Source organism: Patella vulgata, chromosome 3 (genome assembly GCF_932274485.2).
Source record: "Patella vulgata chromosome 3, xgPatVulg1.2, whole genome shotgun sequence".
Taxonomy (NCBI): Eukaryota; Metazoa; Mollusca; class Gastropoda; family Patellidae; genus Patella; species Patella vulgata.
The window spans coordinates 69,188,526-69,207,613 of NC_065881.2; the positions used below are offsets into that span (position 1 = coordinate 69,188,526).

The 19,088-nt window shown below is 38.2% G+C and overlaps 1 protein-coding gene across 1 annotated transcript; it reads left to right on the plus strand.

The window, feature by feature from the left end:
• Window positions 1–989: 989 nt before the first annotated feature.
• Window positions 990–13,102, plus strand: LOC126815132 (IgGFc-binding protein-like). Its single transcript, XM_050540671.2, has 3 exons — window positions 990–1,287; window positions 1,471–1,533; window positions 13,097–13,102. The coding sequence occupies exons 1-3, from the start codon at window positions 1,066–1,068 to the stop codon at window positions 13,100–13,102; spliced, it is 291 nt and encodes a 96-aa protein (XP_050396628.1). The 5' UTR covers window positions 990–1,065.
• The last annotated feature ends 5,986 nt before the right edge of the window (window positions 13,103–19,088 follow it).

Genomic DNA, 19,088 nt, shown 5'->3' on the forward strand with positions numbered 1-19,088 from the left:
CATAGAGAGGAAATAGACAAGGACACCACAGCCTATCCCTATGGTATGGTGTTAAGAAAGAAAGCCATACTGATAGAGTCATCAGCTGAGATTTCGGTTTATGGAATGAATATTAACCAATACACTACTGAGGGTTTCTTGACACTTCCTGTTCCATCTCTTGGAACGGAATACATAGTAGTTAATTATGAAAACAAGCGTGGGAATGATTTTGAAGGCGGTGAGTATACATCTGTAATCATTATTAATGATGATGCTATTTAAGGTTATTGCGTTGAAATAAATTGGGTCGGGCTTTTAGAGAGAGGTGGGGTTTTACGTCCACTCGACACATAGAGGGTCATTTCCATACTAACACATGGCGAAATTTATGTTAATAATTTGATTGGGCGAAGGAGTCTTTAGCAGTGGGAGGACACCGGAGGACCCCGAAAAACACACGAGATTCTACTCTTTGTCAAGTACAAGCTGGGAACCACGAAATAACGCCACGTGACTAAATTACAGGCCTTATGATGTATAGCGCACGCCTTAGACCATTCGACCACACCACCCTCCATAATAAAATCGATTACAAACCAGTTCGCATTCACATCTTGAATAAATATACGATTATCAATTATTTAAATTACAATTTGAAAGTAAAGTTTGTGATGTTTTGCAAGTATACCGGTAAATACACACCCTTCTCCCACAAATATAAAACCGTTTTTCCCATTTGTAATATTGCTAGCACTTGGTAACATAATAGAGTTACGGTTTTGAGTTTCCATAAATCGAGTCACACACCAATTTTAAATATATTCCCACATAGATATGCAAGGGTGCATTTCCACAGCACAGTCCAGCAGTGCTGTTTGGCCTTCTATCATTGAGGTTTTCGACAACCCTTTTACACCTCATGAATTGACTTCGCCTATAAAAGCTAACCGAATACCAAATCGTTATATTACAGGACAAATTGCCATCATATCAATTGAAGACGGGACATTGGTTACCTTGGAAATTAGTAAAACTGCCTGTTATACTGAATTTAACGATACCAACGTGGAATATACCTTCTTAATGGACACTTATGACGTTGTCAATTTTTATTGCAAAGAAAGTACCACTGGAGCGCTTATTACATCTAATAAACCCGTAGCGCTTTTGTCTGGAAACAAATGCTCTTTTATACAGAGTTCCTCCTGTGATCATATCGTAGAGATGCTTCCACCGACATCAGAATTTGGAAAACACCATGTACTAGCATTACCCGGTGGTTACCGATTTCCCAATGAATTGAAGGTTCTGGCATTGGAGGATTTTACAGATGTAACTGTTAATGGTTCGGCAGTATTTACACTGAACATTCGTGAATACAAAACTCTGGATTGGATTACCGCTGAAGACGAAATGTGTATTGATAGCAACAAACCAGTGTTGGCTGTTCTTTTTATGTCCAGCGGGAAAGCGCAATTCCAAGGTGACCCCTTAATGATGCTTATCCCACCAGTAAATAAATATACCAATGATTACGTATTGGATGCGGATGTCAGTTCCTTCTACATTGAGACCGTTTTGATAATGTCTTCTGCTACACGGGATTCGCTGATTTCCCATGACCCAAATTTTAAAAATACTTGTAACAATCAGTATGTGTACACCACTGGTGTATTAAATGAAACGACAAAGTTTTCCTCAGCCGAGCCATTGTTGGTGATAGTCTTTGGTTCCAAGACATTTGAAGGATTTGGGTATCCTGGTGGAATGCAGTTAACTGATTATTCCGGTAAATGGTGGTGTTGTATATGTGCTTTTTTGACCCCCACCCCACGATTATAATTCCTTATCTGCTCTTTCAGAGAGAGAAATAAAATGAAATGGGGTTTAACGCCCCACTGGTCATAATGGGGACGGACAGGTACTCTACGGATTTCTCTTATTTAGTGTTCCAACTATCAAGGGATATTTTACATGCTTGCCAATGTGTACACGCATGGGTTTTCCTGCTTGCCAGGCCCCCGTGCTGCACCACGATGGAAAATCCCGGCCGGTTAGTGAGCCACGTCTTACTCATTGCCTCAACGCGTCTTACTGGTATCTAAAACATTCGAGATAGGGCAGAGAGAGGTCATTTCGCGACTACACATTGTACAAATTTTTGCGAGTGCAGGTGGTCTGGAGCGGTGGGGATGGGGGTGGAAGGAGTAATTAGACAGAGTCCAACATCTTTTATATCAGCTGTAAGCAAGATTTAAAAAGCTTCTTTATCGTTTCTTTTTCTTCCATCTTCAATAGGAAATGAGGAATGTGCCACAAGACCTTGTCAGAATTATGGTTGGTGTTTAGAAGTAGGAATGTCATATAGATGTCGCTGTCTGCCAGAATATCTAGGTGTTAACTGCGAGATAGGTAGGTCTTGTGTCTTTGTGGTGACAGATCCGTCTTATTTTAAACGAGGCATTATATCACTTTCACTGACCTTCAAATGTTATTGTGATCAATATGATATTTAAAATAACTGATTCGTATAATTATTATATAAGTATGAAAACCTAAGCACTGATCGACCTAGTGTAAGGAATGTTGTAGGACTAGGACCCTTGTTAATTGTTTGTCTAAAGCTTTACATACAATCCATTTGGAACAACCCCAATCGACCCCCTAAATGCCAGGAATATAGATTTTTCCCATTAAAAGCCACGGCCAATATCTTTTAACACAGTATTTTATCGGTTTCATCTACTTTGGCGTTTTGGAGGCAAACAGAAATCACCGAGGAAAGTTAAATGGTTTTGATTAGTAATCACCCAATAATATATTCCATTATCCCGGTTGGTGCAGAAGTGTAGGACGTTAAAACCCTATTTCCTGCATTGATTATATTGCAATGTTTCCTTTGATGAACATTTTAATAGGTACTTGTATGGCATAAAACACACTCTTTCTTTCCACATCTTGTAGTGGACATAATGGGTATAGCATTAATACTTATTTGTGACGCAATATATATTTATGATTAAATAAGTGATTCCATGGTTTTCGAGTGACAAATGAAAGGATGTAGTCATTTAATTATTTATTTTATTTTCAGAAATAAATTTAACAAGAACAGGAGCCCCATCTACAACAACCAATGATTTAACCGAAGCCAGTTCATTGTATCAAACCGTTATAAATACCCAGATCGTGACAACAAAACGGATGTTTTCAGCGAACACAGACGTACCTGATTTAATATCAACCCAAACAATATTAAACCATACCGATAAGTCAACTGTTGCGCTAATTACGAACATCCCATCGACCTTCCGTCCCCTAGGTTACACAAAACCTATGTATAGGCCTAACCTTTTATGTTATTGCCCATGTAGTGTTCGGATTAAAACTTTTTCAGATTTAATTGAGCAAACTGTTAATCAACAGAACAAAGATAAACTTGAAAAGCGAAAGTTGTCCCAGGCAGTCAGAAGCAAACAAAGTGCCGAAAATATGCAATCATCGGAAATTCATTTGGGTTATTCGTCTAGTTTGCTTCTGATGACAGCCATACTATGCGTCATTTTGTTTGACATCTCTAGGGTAATCCAGTGGTGTTTGAAAACATTTAAAGGGAATAAATACCCAGTACATCCGTTTCAACAAGAGCTTCTCAAAACACGCATTTAGTGATTCTTTATATGGTACCCCCTCCAGCAGACTATGTTCTATATTTAGACCTCTATAAGAGGTAATTTCTATTGTATATACTCTCAAATGAGAATAAAATTTTAGCAACAGTCAGCCTTTCGTAAATATTTATCTTTCGAAATCTATTTCCTGGGTAACAAAACCTTTTTGCTTAACTCAACTTCTAAGGTTTAACATAAAAATCAAAATGGTATCAATGTTTCTTCTTACATGTTATTTTAAATGTAAAAAGTATTTACACTAGTGTATTAAAGTCATGCGATACGTTACAAATTTTGAACCAACCCCCTCCCCTGGCGCACATCAAAAAGATAGACTGTGACATTCATTGCCGTACGTGATTTGCCCAATTCATGTTTGTGTACTTCCTGATTCTTCCAAAGCCAGGCAGCAAATGTAGATTCAAACACTCTTTCTTCGATTCTAGACCAAATCCAAAAAGTCGTCAAATACATAACACACAATTTTTAAGTTTCGCGGCTGCAGTCAACTTGTTGGTATTAAAAATGGTCTTTGGGTCAAACCTGGGAAGAATAAAAAGAAAGTGTCACTGGCCCTACTCACTGGCTCCGACTGGGCTAATGAAGACGGACATTCGCCATACAGTGTGCTATGAGGGAAATTTTGCTCGGGCAGTGGCACTATGACCTACTCTTATATCGAATTCCAACTTCCACGGGATCTTACCTGCACGCCAATGTATGCACGGGACCTCCGTTTATCGCCCCATCCGAACGATTAGACAGCTGTACGTGTCAAGACCTCCGTCCTGCATCACTAACAAAGGAAATCCATGCCGGAAAATGCCTATGAACTTTCTCGGCTAACACCCGCGACCTCCAGACCATCGAGCCAGCGTCTTACTTACTTAGCCACCGCCCTCGCTCCCTCCCTCCCTACTCAAAGGCGAGCAACTTCATTTGCATAAATGGGAATAAACATAACAAAAGTAGCATTTCTGCTGAGAGATTTAGGAGAAAGGGTAGACATTTCTAAATCAGCTTTGCATCTCTTAGGCGTAAAACCTGCTTTTGAACAAATCTTAATAGTCACATCTAGCTAATTCCGTGCAAAGCCATCAATCTGTTTCGTGACGATGTAGATGACTTCCCGATCAATCTTTGCGGAGGAGATGCAAAAGACTTCGAGATTAGCGTCTAAAAGCTTCAGAATCGTGATAATGTTATATTTAAGACAACATTTGTTTGAGGTTATGATAATTCTGTTGCGGTTTCTTAAGATAGGCGCTCGCGATCATATCAGCTCACATTATCGTCTGCTGCAGTAAAATATAGTATGGTCTATTGAATTCAAGAATAACTTGATTATCACTTTCACCGACGTAAGTTCCAAATATATAGTTACGATCACTTTCATGTGACCGTATCACGTTGGACCTGACATTCAATTTGATAGGCACTTTCTGGCAGGGGTTTTCGGAAACATGCGGCTGCTATATAAACATTAGTGGAGGCGGTCAGTAGTAAAAATAGTGCGACTTAATTATGGGCTTTGATACACGATAGAACCAACCGTTTTGTTTTTACTAATGTTAACGTGGTGCAGTTAATAGCAAAAAATCAATTTGGTATTGACGAATGATACGCGAGTTGCTCTCCATGCGTCTACTTATCAGTAGTGTTATTGTTAATAGATTGCCAGGAGAGTGTCTTTGATTCTACTGCTATATTATTGTTTACATGGACACATCATTCCATACTGGAATACAGGTATAGTACTAGAATTTTTAACAATACTATTTATTTCAAAATACTATTTATATCTCATACAATTTTTTTTGTCAATCTGAAGAATTTCTGTAAGCTAATAATCTTTGCATTTTTAACTATAAAATGTATTTTTAAGCGATTCATTCTTAATATTACATTGGTGTTTTAAAATACTTTTCTGAAATTTGTACAGGTATCGAATAGCCTTGTAGTCGATGTTTGTCGGGGTTATTTTTGTTTTAGGGTGCATGTAAAAGTTTCCTAGACAGTCAGATTAACTGGTTCTATGTCCACTTTTCACTAAAAGTGAGATATTGGCATAAACACTATCTGTGAATCAATAGGTGTTATGCCGTGAGCATAATTTAATGCAGAAGCGCCCTCTAGGTTAAATTGCTAAAAAAAACCCACCTAGACCAATTTTTAAATTTAAGTTCATTCCCCCTCACAAAGTATTGTGTCCACTTTCACCAATATAATTGCTAAATCTGGTGCCATGTGGTCGTGTGACAAAATTGCCGAAAGAGACACCAACATTGCTGTATTTCCAGAGCAGAAAACTCGCCGTAAGGCCCTCGGAATATTGAACCAGAATGAAATTCTTGATCTATTAGAAAGGCATTGATTGTTAAGCAATTTAAGACAGCTTAATGTTTTGTTGAAACAGTATTTTTAATTTGTTTTAAAGGATCGTTTGAGATAGTACTAGTTAATTCGTTATGCATTGTCTGTTTTTAATTATAATGTACATTCATAGGAAATGGAAAGAAATGAGATTTAACGTCCTACTGTTCTGCTCCGACTGGGCGAATGAAGACTGCCCGCTAATTTATCTTAGTTGGGGGCCATGGCATTTTGGGCGTGTCTGTTAGGGGTAACCCACCGCACGAACTGTCTGGCAGTGGTCATTCATGATTTCTGTGGTGTTACTGAACAATGTTTTACACAAATGGAAAAATGGAAGGATTCTGAACCCATGACAATGAAATCCCTGGGCTAGAATTTTCCCAGTTTTGTAAGGGGGGGGGGGATTGCCGAATGCTTAGCACGTGCGCGCTGTATCATATGGTCTGTCATTTAGTCAACTGGCGTGGTTTCGATTCCCCGGTTGTACGTGACAATGAGTAGCGTCGCCTGTCCAACCTCGTGGGTTTTCTGCGGATCCTCCGGTTTTCTGCCACTGCTAAAGACCCCTACGCTCAAGCGAATTGTTGAAATAAAATTGAACCATATGTTAGTCCCGAAATGACCTAGTTTGTGTCGAGTGGACGTTAAACCCCCATCTCTCTCTCTCTCGCTTCCGTCTACAAGATTAATTCCATTGGCTGTGTATAGTAATTACTTATATTTATTTAATTATCAAATGTAACTCATTAATTAAATCCTCCGGTTTCCTCCCACTGCTAAAGACGCCTACGCCTATGTAGAATTCATATATCCTGATGACCTGACATTCAATTTGATAGGCACTTTCTGGCAGGGGTTTTCGGAAACATGCGGCTGCTATATAAACATTAGTGGAGGCGGTCAGTAGTAAAAATAGTGCGACTTAATTATGGGCTTTGATACACGATAGAACCAACCGTTTTGTTTTTACTAATGTTAACGTGGTGCAGTTAATAGCAAAAAATCAATTTGGTATTGACGAATGATACGCGAGTTGCTCTCCATGCGTCTACTTATCAGTAGTGTTATTGTTAATAGATTGCCAGGAGAGTGTCTTTGATTCTACTGCTATATTATTGTTTACATGGACACATCATTCCATACTGGAATACAGGTATAGTACTAGAATTTTTAACAATACTATTTATTTCAAAATACTATTTATATCTCATACAATTTTTTTTGTCAATCTGAAGAATTTCTGTAAGCTAATAATCTTTGCATTTTTAACTATAAAATGTATTTTTAAGCGATTCATTCTTAATATTACATTGGTGTTTTAAAATACTTTTCTGAAATTTGTACAGGTATCGAATAGCCTTGTAGTCGATGTTTGTCGGGATTATTTTTGTTTTAGGGTGCATTTAAAAGTTTCCTAGACAGCCAGATTAACTGGTTCTATGTCCACTTTTCACTAAAAGTGAGATATTGGCATAAACACTATCTGTGAATCAATAGGTGTTATGCCGTGAGCATAATTTAATGCAGAAGCGCCCTCTAGGTTAAATTGCTAAAAAAAACCCACCTAGACCAATTTTTAAATTTAAGTTCATTCCCCCTCACAAAGTATCGTGTCCACTTTCACCAATATAATTGCTAAATCTGGTGCCATGTGGTCGTGTGACAAAATTGCCGAAAGAGACACCAACATTGCTGTATTTCCAGAGCAGAAAACTCGCCGTAAGGCCCTCGGAATATTGAACCAGAATGAAATTCTTGATCTATTAGAAAGGCATTGATTGTTAAGCAATTTAAGACAGCTTAATGTTTTGTTGAAACAGTATTTTTAATTTGTTTTAAAGGATCGTTTGAGATAGTACTAGTTAATTCGTTATGCATTGTCTGTTTTTAATTATAATGTACATTCATAGGAAATGGAAAGAAATGAGATTTAACGTCCTACGGTTCTGCTCCGACTGGGCGAATGAAGACTGCCCGCTAATCTATCTTAGTTGGGGGCCATGGCATTTTGGGCGTGTCTGTTAGGGGTAACCCACCGCACGAACTGTCTGGCAGTGGTCATTCATGATTTCTGTGGTGTTACTGAACAATTTCAACAAAGTTTTAGGTGGTACAGATTTCAGCTAATCTAAACAAGCTGTGGTCTGGAAATTAGATACCTTTGTCAGGGATACTCCACCACTACAAATGTCTGGCAATTATATAGCTCTGTCAGGGGTGCCTTACCACTAGAAATGTCTGTCAGGGTGTTTTTGTAATACCTGAAGATGTACGGTACACTGCTGTGCGATTTTCATTTGGTACACTTTTGAGCTAATCTAGCCTAGTTGGGGGACATGGCATTTTGGGCGTGGAATACGACAATACCAGATATACATGCATTGATACCATATAGGAGAAAATTGGTACATTTTTCAGCTAGGTTGCAGTTGACATATTGGACTCCCGCGCTATAAATTGACACTGATTGATCTTCGTCAGGATTGTCTGCGATATCACCTCGGTGGAAGCGGACGTAAAATACAACTAACTCATCATCATCTTCGTCAGGCGAAGATGTAGCATGGATTTCAATAGCAATTTTTATGAATTCAACCCATTTTGTTCTCCTGTAAACCAGAGTAACTTTAGTCCTAAGGGGTAAGGGGTTACTTTGTCATAGGCTAAAATATGTTTTACACAAATGGAAAAATGGAAGGATTCTGAACCCATGACAATGAAATCCCTGGGCTAGAATTTTCCCAGTTTTGTAAGGGGGGGGGGGGATTGCCGAATGGTTAGCACGTGCGCGCTGTATCATATGGTCTGTCATTTAGTCAACTGCGTGGTTTCGATTCCCCGGTTGTACGTGACAATGAGTAGCGTCGCCTGTCCAACCTCGTGGGTTTTCTGCGGATCCTCCGGTTTTCTGCCACTCCTTAAGACCCCTACGCTCAAGCGAATTGTTGAAATAAAATTGAACCATATGTTAGTCCCGAAATGACCTAGTTTGTGTCGAGTGGACGTTAAACCACCATCTCTCTCTCTCTCGCTTCCGTCTACAAGATTAATTCCATTGGCTGTGTATAGTAATTACTTATATTTATTTAATTATCAAATGTAACTCATTAATTAGATCCTCCGGTTTCCTCCCACTGCTAAAGACGCCTACGCCTATGTAGAATTCATATATCCTGATGAGGTCGAAATTAAAAACACTACTCACAGTGACAATTACGCTTCCTACTTGGATCTGCGTGTTTGACAACTGCCATAAACTTAGTGTTAAATTGTACGATAAACGTGATGACTTTGACCTCCGATTGTTAACTTTCCATTTATTAGTAGTAACATGGAGTGGTTGTGTCTCAGCTAATTCGTTACGCGAGAGCTTGTTCATTTTATTCTGATTTTTGACATCTAAGCTTTAACTACAGGGATACTTGCGAACTAAACTTATTAAAACCTTTAAAAAGTTTTAAGGCCGTCATATTGACTTGATTGGTAAATATAATATGTCTCTCTCGGCTATTATTCTAGATATATTTAATTGACGCGTATACCATCTCCCTCATAATGTCTGTCTACTACATCGTTAACACTGTTTCTCACTCAATAATACATTCTACAGTAGATATCGCTTGTGTGATATATTTCATAATCTACTGCGATATCTCCTTAGGAGATATCGCTTTACATGAATTTGATTGGTCAGTTGGAAAGGAACTACTTTTTTTATTTTCAAAGAACAGTTCATTTCTTATTAAAAGTACCTTTTGTTTTATTAAAAATGAACTATTGTTATTCAATTGATCTTGATGGAAACACTGGGTCAATATAAAGGACTTTGCAATGGTTGAATTGCTGTCAAAAAATGATGTATCACTACGCCGTAATGTTCAGTAAAAGTGAAATCTACAGCAAAAAAATATATTTATCTATTTGTGCATGTAAGAAGGGATTGGGCGATAAATAAAATCTCCTACTCGTCTTTTTTGATATCAAAAAATACCAACACTCGTTGATAAAGTAAAAAAAAAACTCGGCAGAACCTCGTTTTTTGTTACTTTATCAACTTGTGATGATATTTTTTGATATCAAAAAAGACTGGTAGGAGATTCTCTATTTATCACGTGCATTTTGCATACCGATAGTCCATTGGCCAATCACCCTTTTTTACCGAGATTTCGCCTAATAGTTTGGATGCATCTATGGCGGGTTTGGCGCCAGGCAGGATAAGCTTACTCTTCTGGACACCTGTTACCACTGTTTGTCGTGTATTTTGTACACGGTGAACAGTCCATATGCTGATTATACACTATTTTGCCTATACCGTTTTTTTAGGACTCCGAATTTTGTCTAATGGTTTGGATTGTTCGTACTTGGTTTTATTTTATTGTGTATAATGTAATTTAACCACGGGCATGTCGTGTACGGGGTAGGGTGCACTTTATACCACTGCGGATTTAACATGACTAGGTAACATGAACTGTTTTTTCACGACGTTCCACGTTGGCGGACACGTAAAGGAACCATTGCAATTTAAATAAACAGTAGGCAAGGCACCGCTGTTCCGAAATAAAAAATATTTCATTACTTTACGGCAGGTCTTTCCAGATGTCCTAATATCACTTTTTGTTTAAAGTTTTAGGTTTTTGTTTCATAAATGGGTAAGGTAAATGATATATTACTATTGGTTCGCAAACAGCAATCCCTGTTTAATACCGCGGTCTTTAATGTAAATCTTTGACATTATTAGTATTTAGTTTCCAAATCAAAGTATAGGAGAATTCACAGCTCACAGTTTTGACAAGTTTCATAAATCTTTCCATGTTTCTACTCCGTTGGGACTTGATTCTGAGTTATCGTGATTCTTATTTGTGATACGAGGGATTGGGCTAAGCCAAATGGTCACGGATAAAGATAATATCAATAACAAACATTCAAACTAGTATAATAAATCAGTGAATTTACAAACCATGCTTATACCATTCTACGTGGCAAGGAACAACGTATAGTCGTTCGAATGGGACGAAAAAACACCGAGATCCCGAGTACACTTTGGCGTGTACTGAACAAAAAACCTTGACCGTTGGAATTCAATATTCCAGTCTTTATTAGACTTGTCTGAGCAGAACAGTAAATTGTTAAACGCCATTTCATTTATTCATATCCCATTCTGGGTAATAGCTTATGGAAAATACCGCATTATCATTGAGTAAATCGTGATATGTAAAAGCTATTTATTATTTGTTGACAAAAATAATCAATGTCTGGATTACGATCACCTTAACCCTTCATCAAGGGTATATTGCGCACTAAAATCACACCTGCTCTTAATCGATATGTTATTACAGATTACTTACATATAGACTGAAGAGTACTGATTTAGGAATTTCACTGTATTTAAACTGTGAATGTAAGCGGGAGTAAATGGATCATCAGTCTACCAATCAAAATCCTAAAAAAATAGGTTAACAGGTGTGATAGTGATTCTACAAACCTAAGACCATACCGATTTCACAGTAAAGATGTATAGAATAAGGTTTCATCAGTTGAAATCAACTTTCTTGAACTGTCTTGGCCCTATCATGGATGAGGTATGTCTGAAAGAAGGACTATGAGTAATATCTAACGTTTGATAGAATCGATTCGAGTTCGCGGATTCCCACCAATAATGTTAATCCGGTTATTATTTATACAGCGATACGACTGCATTATAACCAGTTCACTCTCCTGTGTTTAAAGTCTAATTTAAGCCACCGTGTCTGTTATTTAAGTCGTTTGTCCTTCACAAGGCATGTCGACAATAACCAGATGGAAATGAAATAAAACGGGGTTTAACGTCGTACATTGTGCTATGGGAGAAATTTTGCCCGGACAATGGCACCACGGCCGACTGTTATATCGAATTCCAACTTGTCAAGGGTTCTTTTACGTGCACGTCCATTTGTACACAGGACCTGGGGTTTTCTTCCCATCCAAACGACGATACTTCGTTTTTAGCCAGGCCCTCCGTCCTGCACCACTGACAAGGTTGAACCGCTCTGGAAAATCACGATGGTCTTTCTCGGTCAACCTCGGGATCGCACACACAACCTCAGGGTTAGCGAACCGAAGCCTTACGCATTCAGCCACTGGTTCCTTGACCAGGTGGGAACCCTGATCTGGTCAATTGAATGGAAATCCAGGAGATTATTTAAGACAATAGTTCAGTGTTAATCTGTATATCATGAAATAGACAATATAAATAGCGTTTAACGTCCTCTCGAAACAACCTTGGTCATTTCGGAACTAACATATGTTTCCATTTTGTTTCAATAATTTGTTTGCACGTAGGGGTCTTATCAGTGGGATAAAACCAGAGGACCTGGAGAGCTCCCCCGAGGTTGGACAGGTAACCCTACTCCTTGTCATGTACATATAACAGACAATATAACTGGAAGTACGGTCTAGAATATTACGTAACTGAACAATTACCTACACTGTATGTATCATGTTGCTAAATTTTTAACACCCCATTTCATTCCTAAATTAAACCAATCATTTTCAAATTAACTACCTAATGTGCATATTACCTTCTACATCTTCATAATTTCTGAAACTGGATTGGATTTTCTAAAAGACAATTTTTATTGTGAAATAGGTCGAAAATATATCCAATTCCAGACATATAGACAGATTTTACTGAATATGAATAATACAATATCATTTTGAATATTTTAAATTAACTGTTTTTTATTTAAACTATTGGGTATATAAATTTGCTCTTGACTTTGGGGTCCGAGATTCAAGCTATCTCTCCATGTAACGATAATGACTCGTGTCATGCGCCTTGCTGTTTCTAGAGCACCCGACCCCACCTCTCATTTAGAGAGTTAACAAAGCTAACAGTATATTGTACTTATTCAAATAAAAGCGTATAGAGAAATATTGTACAAAAAGCAACACCACCCAAACCATAAAGGTTTTGATCATTACTACTGGCCACAAGACCTGTTCAGTAGAAGAGCGAAATACGTTTAACATTTCCATTCCATTATTTATAAATTATTAGACGTAGCAAAAATAATCATTTTCCATTACAGGTTTAATGTAAATCGTTTGTATATAAATCATCTGTATCTTAGCGTGTAGACAGCATTAAATTGAATAAAAATAGTTTATACAGACAATATGAATAATGTGCATTTAAAACTGATTCACAGTGAACATGGTCGTTGTAATGTCAAAACTCAAATGTTTTCAGAATGTCTAGCCTGTTTATCTCACAGTTGGGGGGTTTCGTATCGACGGGGCCCGACTCGGGCTTAATTACCAACCCCCAAGATGGCCACCAAAACATTTTACCACAATCATTTATTCTTCATTCCGTATAACTAAATCCATGATGGATACCAGTCTATAACGGGCCCCGTGATTTACTATTATATTATAATTTTACAGTAACAAGCCAAAAACATATTAACATCAGCAGCAGTAGCAATATGTGATCAATCAGTGATCCAAGATGTTCGCCATTTATTTAAGATGGATACCAGTCTATAACGGGCCCCGTGATTTACTATTATATTATAATTGTACAGTAACAAGCCAAAACACAATAACATCAGCGGCAGTAGCAATTTGTGATCAATCAGTGATCCAAGATAGTCGCCATTTGTTTAAGATGGTGATTTAAGCCATTGACCCTTTACCCCTGAGATTAAATGGTCAATGCAGTTAATTGACGGTACTCGGTTTTTCTGCCAGTACAAGAAGAAAGAAATATATTTTCTTTACTGCCGATCAAGAAAAAAGTATTTCCAGCTCAATCATGAAATGCCATTGAAACAATCTGATTAGTGGAGTGAATTCAAGGTTATGTGTTTAATGCCCAAAAGTACGGTATCCTGTCAAACGATAATAATGTGAACGAGAAATCAGTATACATAAATACAGAGCTGATTTTACCATGCCGATACACTTAGTTTCAAGTAAAGGCTGACATTTATTTGAAAAGATCAAGTACTGTGTGCTAACTTATATAGCGTATTGTATAATTGTTAGACTAAAACGACAGGTTGAGTTTTTATGTCAATGTTTCATTCGCCTACGTAAGTCATACTTTGATATCTCAAATGACATTTTCAAATGAAAGTTTATGGCATACTTATAACTGTTTTTGTTCGCACCATAAATAATATGATTGATGTTTTGTAAGCTAAAAATCACCGAGAAAAAAACCTGGGATTCTTCAAGCTCCGATCAAACTTCCCGGGGCTTGACTAGTTGAACAGAAGTTTTGGTGGAGGGAGGGAGGTGCGATCAACCAAATAAAGTAAATAACCATGTTAGTATCAAACTTTTCGTCCATTCTTCTAATTGTGTTGGATACCAGTGGCTCGGCGAGTAAGGCACTGGTTCACTAACCAGGAGGTCCGGGGGTTCAATGTCGTTGTTGTCACGTACAGGGGAGGGAGTGGGGGCAGACGGGTGGCATTGAGTCAGCTGGCGTGGTTTTGACTCCCCGATTGTACGTGACAAGGGGTAGAGTCGCCTGTCTAACCTCGTGGGTTTTCTCCAGATCCTGCCGTTTCCTCCCACTGCTAAAGACCCATACGCGCAAGCGAATTGTTGAAATAAAATTGAACCATATGTTAGTCCCGAAATAACCTAGTTTGTGTCGAGTGGACATTAAACCCCATCTCTCTTTCTCTCGCTTCCGTCTACTAGATTAATTCTATTGGCTGTGTATAGTAATTACTTCCGATCTGATTTCTATATAAATAAGATATTTCTGGCTTGTTGATATCCGACTGTGATTGAAATGGGTGCCCTTTTTCAAGCCCATAAACAGACAGTAATCAACACTATCTATAACACAATGACGAATCTCAGATGTCCTAATACAAAATAACGGAAATAGTGTTGGTGTACACCATTAGCCAAAAGTACCACCTAGTATTTAAGGTGTCCTCGTAGTGTGACAAAGTACTCTTGAACTTATTGACCCCAGTTAGTTTTTGATAATTTATGATATTGACTTTTTAACTCTATATACTTCTATTTAGTCACGTTCTAATTAAACAAGCAATTAATCCCATATGTCATTTACAAACTACATATGATCTGTGTTCAAGCTCCTCGTGACTTCAAAGGAATACGCACTGCTCAGTAATCATACCATTACGTGATAAGAAGACAATTCCATATATGATCATGAGTTTTATCTATTGTCGGACGCTATATAACCAGGAGTTTACTGACAGTAAATGAGACGAGCGGGAACGAGGAGAGAGACGGAAGGAAGGGAGGAGTCGAGACAGGCGAATGGGTTCATCCGTGTTCAGCCGCTGCCGAGGCAGAAGGACGGAATGGTTGTCAGAATGTACCATGTTAATGTTATCATTTATATTCCCGATGTAGTTTAGTTCCTGTTGTATTTATGTAGCTGTTTGATATTCTGTTCTGGTGTAAATAAACCCTATGTGTACGAAACTGATCTACTAGATCACTAAAATAACGTTACAGAAGTTTGTGTTTATATGGCAATTAATGGGTTGTGAGCAGTCATAACTTTCATCCCCCTTTTTCCTGGATTTCGTGTTGACATTTACACATAACAGCCCAGAAACAGGTCTGCCTTGATTTGCTGGACGACTGGTCAAACGCAATTAAACGCAAATCCCTTAAAAAATGTCGCTAGACTCTAGCGTAGCATGAATATTAACAACATACATGTACAAAAATAAAGCACAGCCTACACTAAGATGTTAGATTAACAATTATTGACTGGTCTTCGCAGATTAAAAAAATGAGGGGCTAAAGTTTGTTTTAGTTGCACGGATCGCCATATCCACCAAAATATGAGGAAAATATGTAATGTAGTGCATTCACAAAAAACAATTTATTTTATATCATTTTTTTGATAGACCACATTTTACTAAATTCACAGCTGGTGACATCCGTGAGTGAGGGGATGGGGCAAAGTTTGTAAGATCAATTTTATATCTCATTCTTGGAACCTATGATGTTTTCAAAATATTCACTGACATTTGAAATGAATTGTTCAGGCGTCAATGCTTCGGAGAATAAGAATTGCCATAAGTTTGAGCGACCAGTTTCGAAATACATTTTCTAAGATAAAGCTGTTTCTCTATCTGATTAACAACCCTAGGGGTAATGAAAACATCATTACAGACAGCCTTTCTTAGTTGTATTATTGATTATTTCTTCCCTATAATATTTACATCCATTCATATTGTCAATAGTGATATTAATTGTTACCGTCTGTTCTTACAGACATTGGTGACTGACTATTGTTATCCTCTAATTGTAAAAGCCATTAAAAGCCATGAACCCTAATGGTTCACTGATTTCCAGTCTTCTGTTTATTTTCATTCTGATTTAATCCGGATTCCAGTCCAGATTTCAAACGGCCTTGGTTGTTCATTTAATGCTGTTTGTTTAATGAGATGATGACCGATATTACTTTTAATGCTGCCAGACGAACTCCCGTTTCCAGAGCTGTTAACGCGAGACAAATATCATCGTCCCAACTCGCTACTCTAGGACCATTTCGTAACAAAACAACACATTCTACGAACAACAACAAAGTACCAACGTGTTCCTTATATTTTTTCGACTTTTCAATTTTGTCAGTTTTTATGAAAAAAATTAGGCTTAGCCTAAACTGCGGATGGGTTTTAGGAGCAGATACACATAATAATTCAGTATTTTTTGTGAAAATTTCTACACACAACAATCTAGCGATGACGTGGTTCTATATATAAAGTGAAATTTACACGATAGTGAAATTTACTCGAATTGACTTAACTGAGTGCCATGGAAAACGCATCACTTTTTTTCCCAAATATTTTATTGCTAGGTGGTTTTGTATGTATAATATTATGCAATACTAAGAACTATTGTTTCATACAATGCCCCCAAACGCAAAAAATATCGGCCCGTGTGCACAAAAAAAAAAAAAAAAAAAAAAAATTGCACGAGACGCACATGAAAAACCCAATATTCACGTGCAGCATTGTGTGTGAGCCCTTTAAAAGCATGTTTTCAACTTAATGTGCAGTACATGAACTGTGAAACGTCAATCTGTCGTAATTTGTTGTTGGACGTGTGAAGGAATCGAGCTAGAGATGCCGAGACTTACTGAACATCAACGGAATAAAGCCATGGGAATGTCCAATGTCCAATTGCCAGACACTTCAATTGTCATCAGTCCACTATTGTAAGGTTGGTGGAATGTGTTCGAGTTACTGGATCAACACGTGACCGTCAACGCCCTGGTCCACAACGCGTTACAACCCAGGCTCAAGACCGCTACATCCGGGTCACTCATCTGCGTGACAGATTCCGCCCAGCGACTCAGAACAGGTGCAGCAGTCGTCGGAAGACAAGGACCAGTAAGACGTCGTCTAAGAGAAGTAGGACTCCGTGCACGACGACCTTATGTTGGCGCTATCCTTAGGGATCATCACCGTCAGCGGCGTTTGATATGGGCTCAAGGACACCAGACATGGAGAAGAGTAGACTGGCAAAGTGTGATCTTCAGTGATGAGAGTCGCTTTCATCTTTATCACGCTGATGGCCGTCAACGTGTGTGGAGACGTCTTGCAGACTGTTGCGTCTTCGAAACGAATCGATGGGGTGGGGGAAGTGTAATGGTGTGGGGAGGCTTCACATTTCATCACCGGACCGCCCTACACATTTGCAGGGGTCGCGTTAATGCTGTAGCCTACCGTGATGATGTCTTGCAACCAATTGTTGTTCCGATGTTTCGAACGCACCCACAACTTTAGCACTTCCAACAGGATAATGCACGTCCGCATACCGCACATTTTAGTATGGAATACCTGGCTGCTAACAACATCAATGTCTTGGACTGGCCAGCCATGTCTCCGGACATGGCACCGATAGAACATGTCTGGGATGAGATTGGACGCCGTCTGTATCGGAGACCACAGATGCACACCATTGCTGCTTTAGAAGCTGCTCGTGTCCAAGAATGGAACAATTTGCCCCAGGCCTTCTTTCAAACATTGGTAAATTCCATGCGAGCTGCACAGCGTGCGTAAGAGCCCGTGGAGGACACACGCGCTACTGACATCTGTGTCGTACTTTGGTTTTGACCCCTCTGACTTTGTACCGTTGATTACAAATTAAACATCCATAAGTGTACAAATGTGTTGTTATTAATGTGTTCCCATTTGAATATTGTTCACAATAAGAAGCAAAATAAATAAGATATGTTTACAGGATCATTATGTTATACGAAAAACTATGTGATGTGATGCGTTTTCCATGGCGCTCAGTATATATACATTACAGCTTAGCCTAAACTGCGGGTCGTTTTTAGGAGCAGATACACATAATAATTCAGTATTTTTTGTGAAAATTTCTACACACAACAATCTAGCGATGACGTGGTTCTATATATAAAGTGAAATTTACACGATAGTGAAATTTACTCTAATTGACTTATATACATTACATATAGTGTGCTTCACTTAAAGATGATTAAGAATTCCCAATCTTAAAGTCTTTTAGGGGTGTCTAAACATGTACGAACCTTTTCAAAAATGTGATGAAATAACATGAATTAATTAGCAGGGGTGGGGGGGGGGCAGATATATTGTTTTCATATGTGCAAAAATGTTCTAACGTACATTCACAATACTGTATGTATTATTAAATTTGCTTTAAGTATTATTCAATTAGTTTAAATTCCTAATATTGAAATATTCATTTTCATTTAGTTATTGTGCACGCAAAATATGTGTTTAACACTTATGTAACCCAGATTTTACCCAAGCTAAGGAATAAATTATAACACCAGTTAAATAACACCATGACCCAACCTCAACCCTGGACTTTAATTGAGCCATAGTGTCCTAACAGCTGGTAACGATCGACTGGATAAAACCGGACAACTAAATAGTCATTATCTGTATTGAAGTCCATGGTCTGTAATAAAGAAAATAAAAACCGGTGAACAGCAGTCATCTCTGATTTCTTGGGAGCAATGCCACTCTAAACAGCGGGTACTTTTTAATAACGATTGTCTTTTAGTCAGCGCGT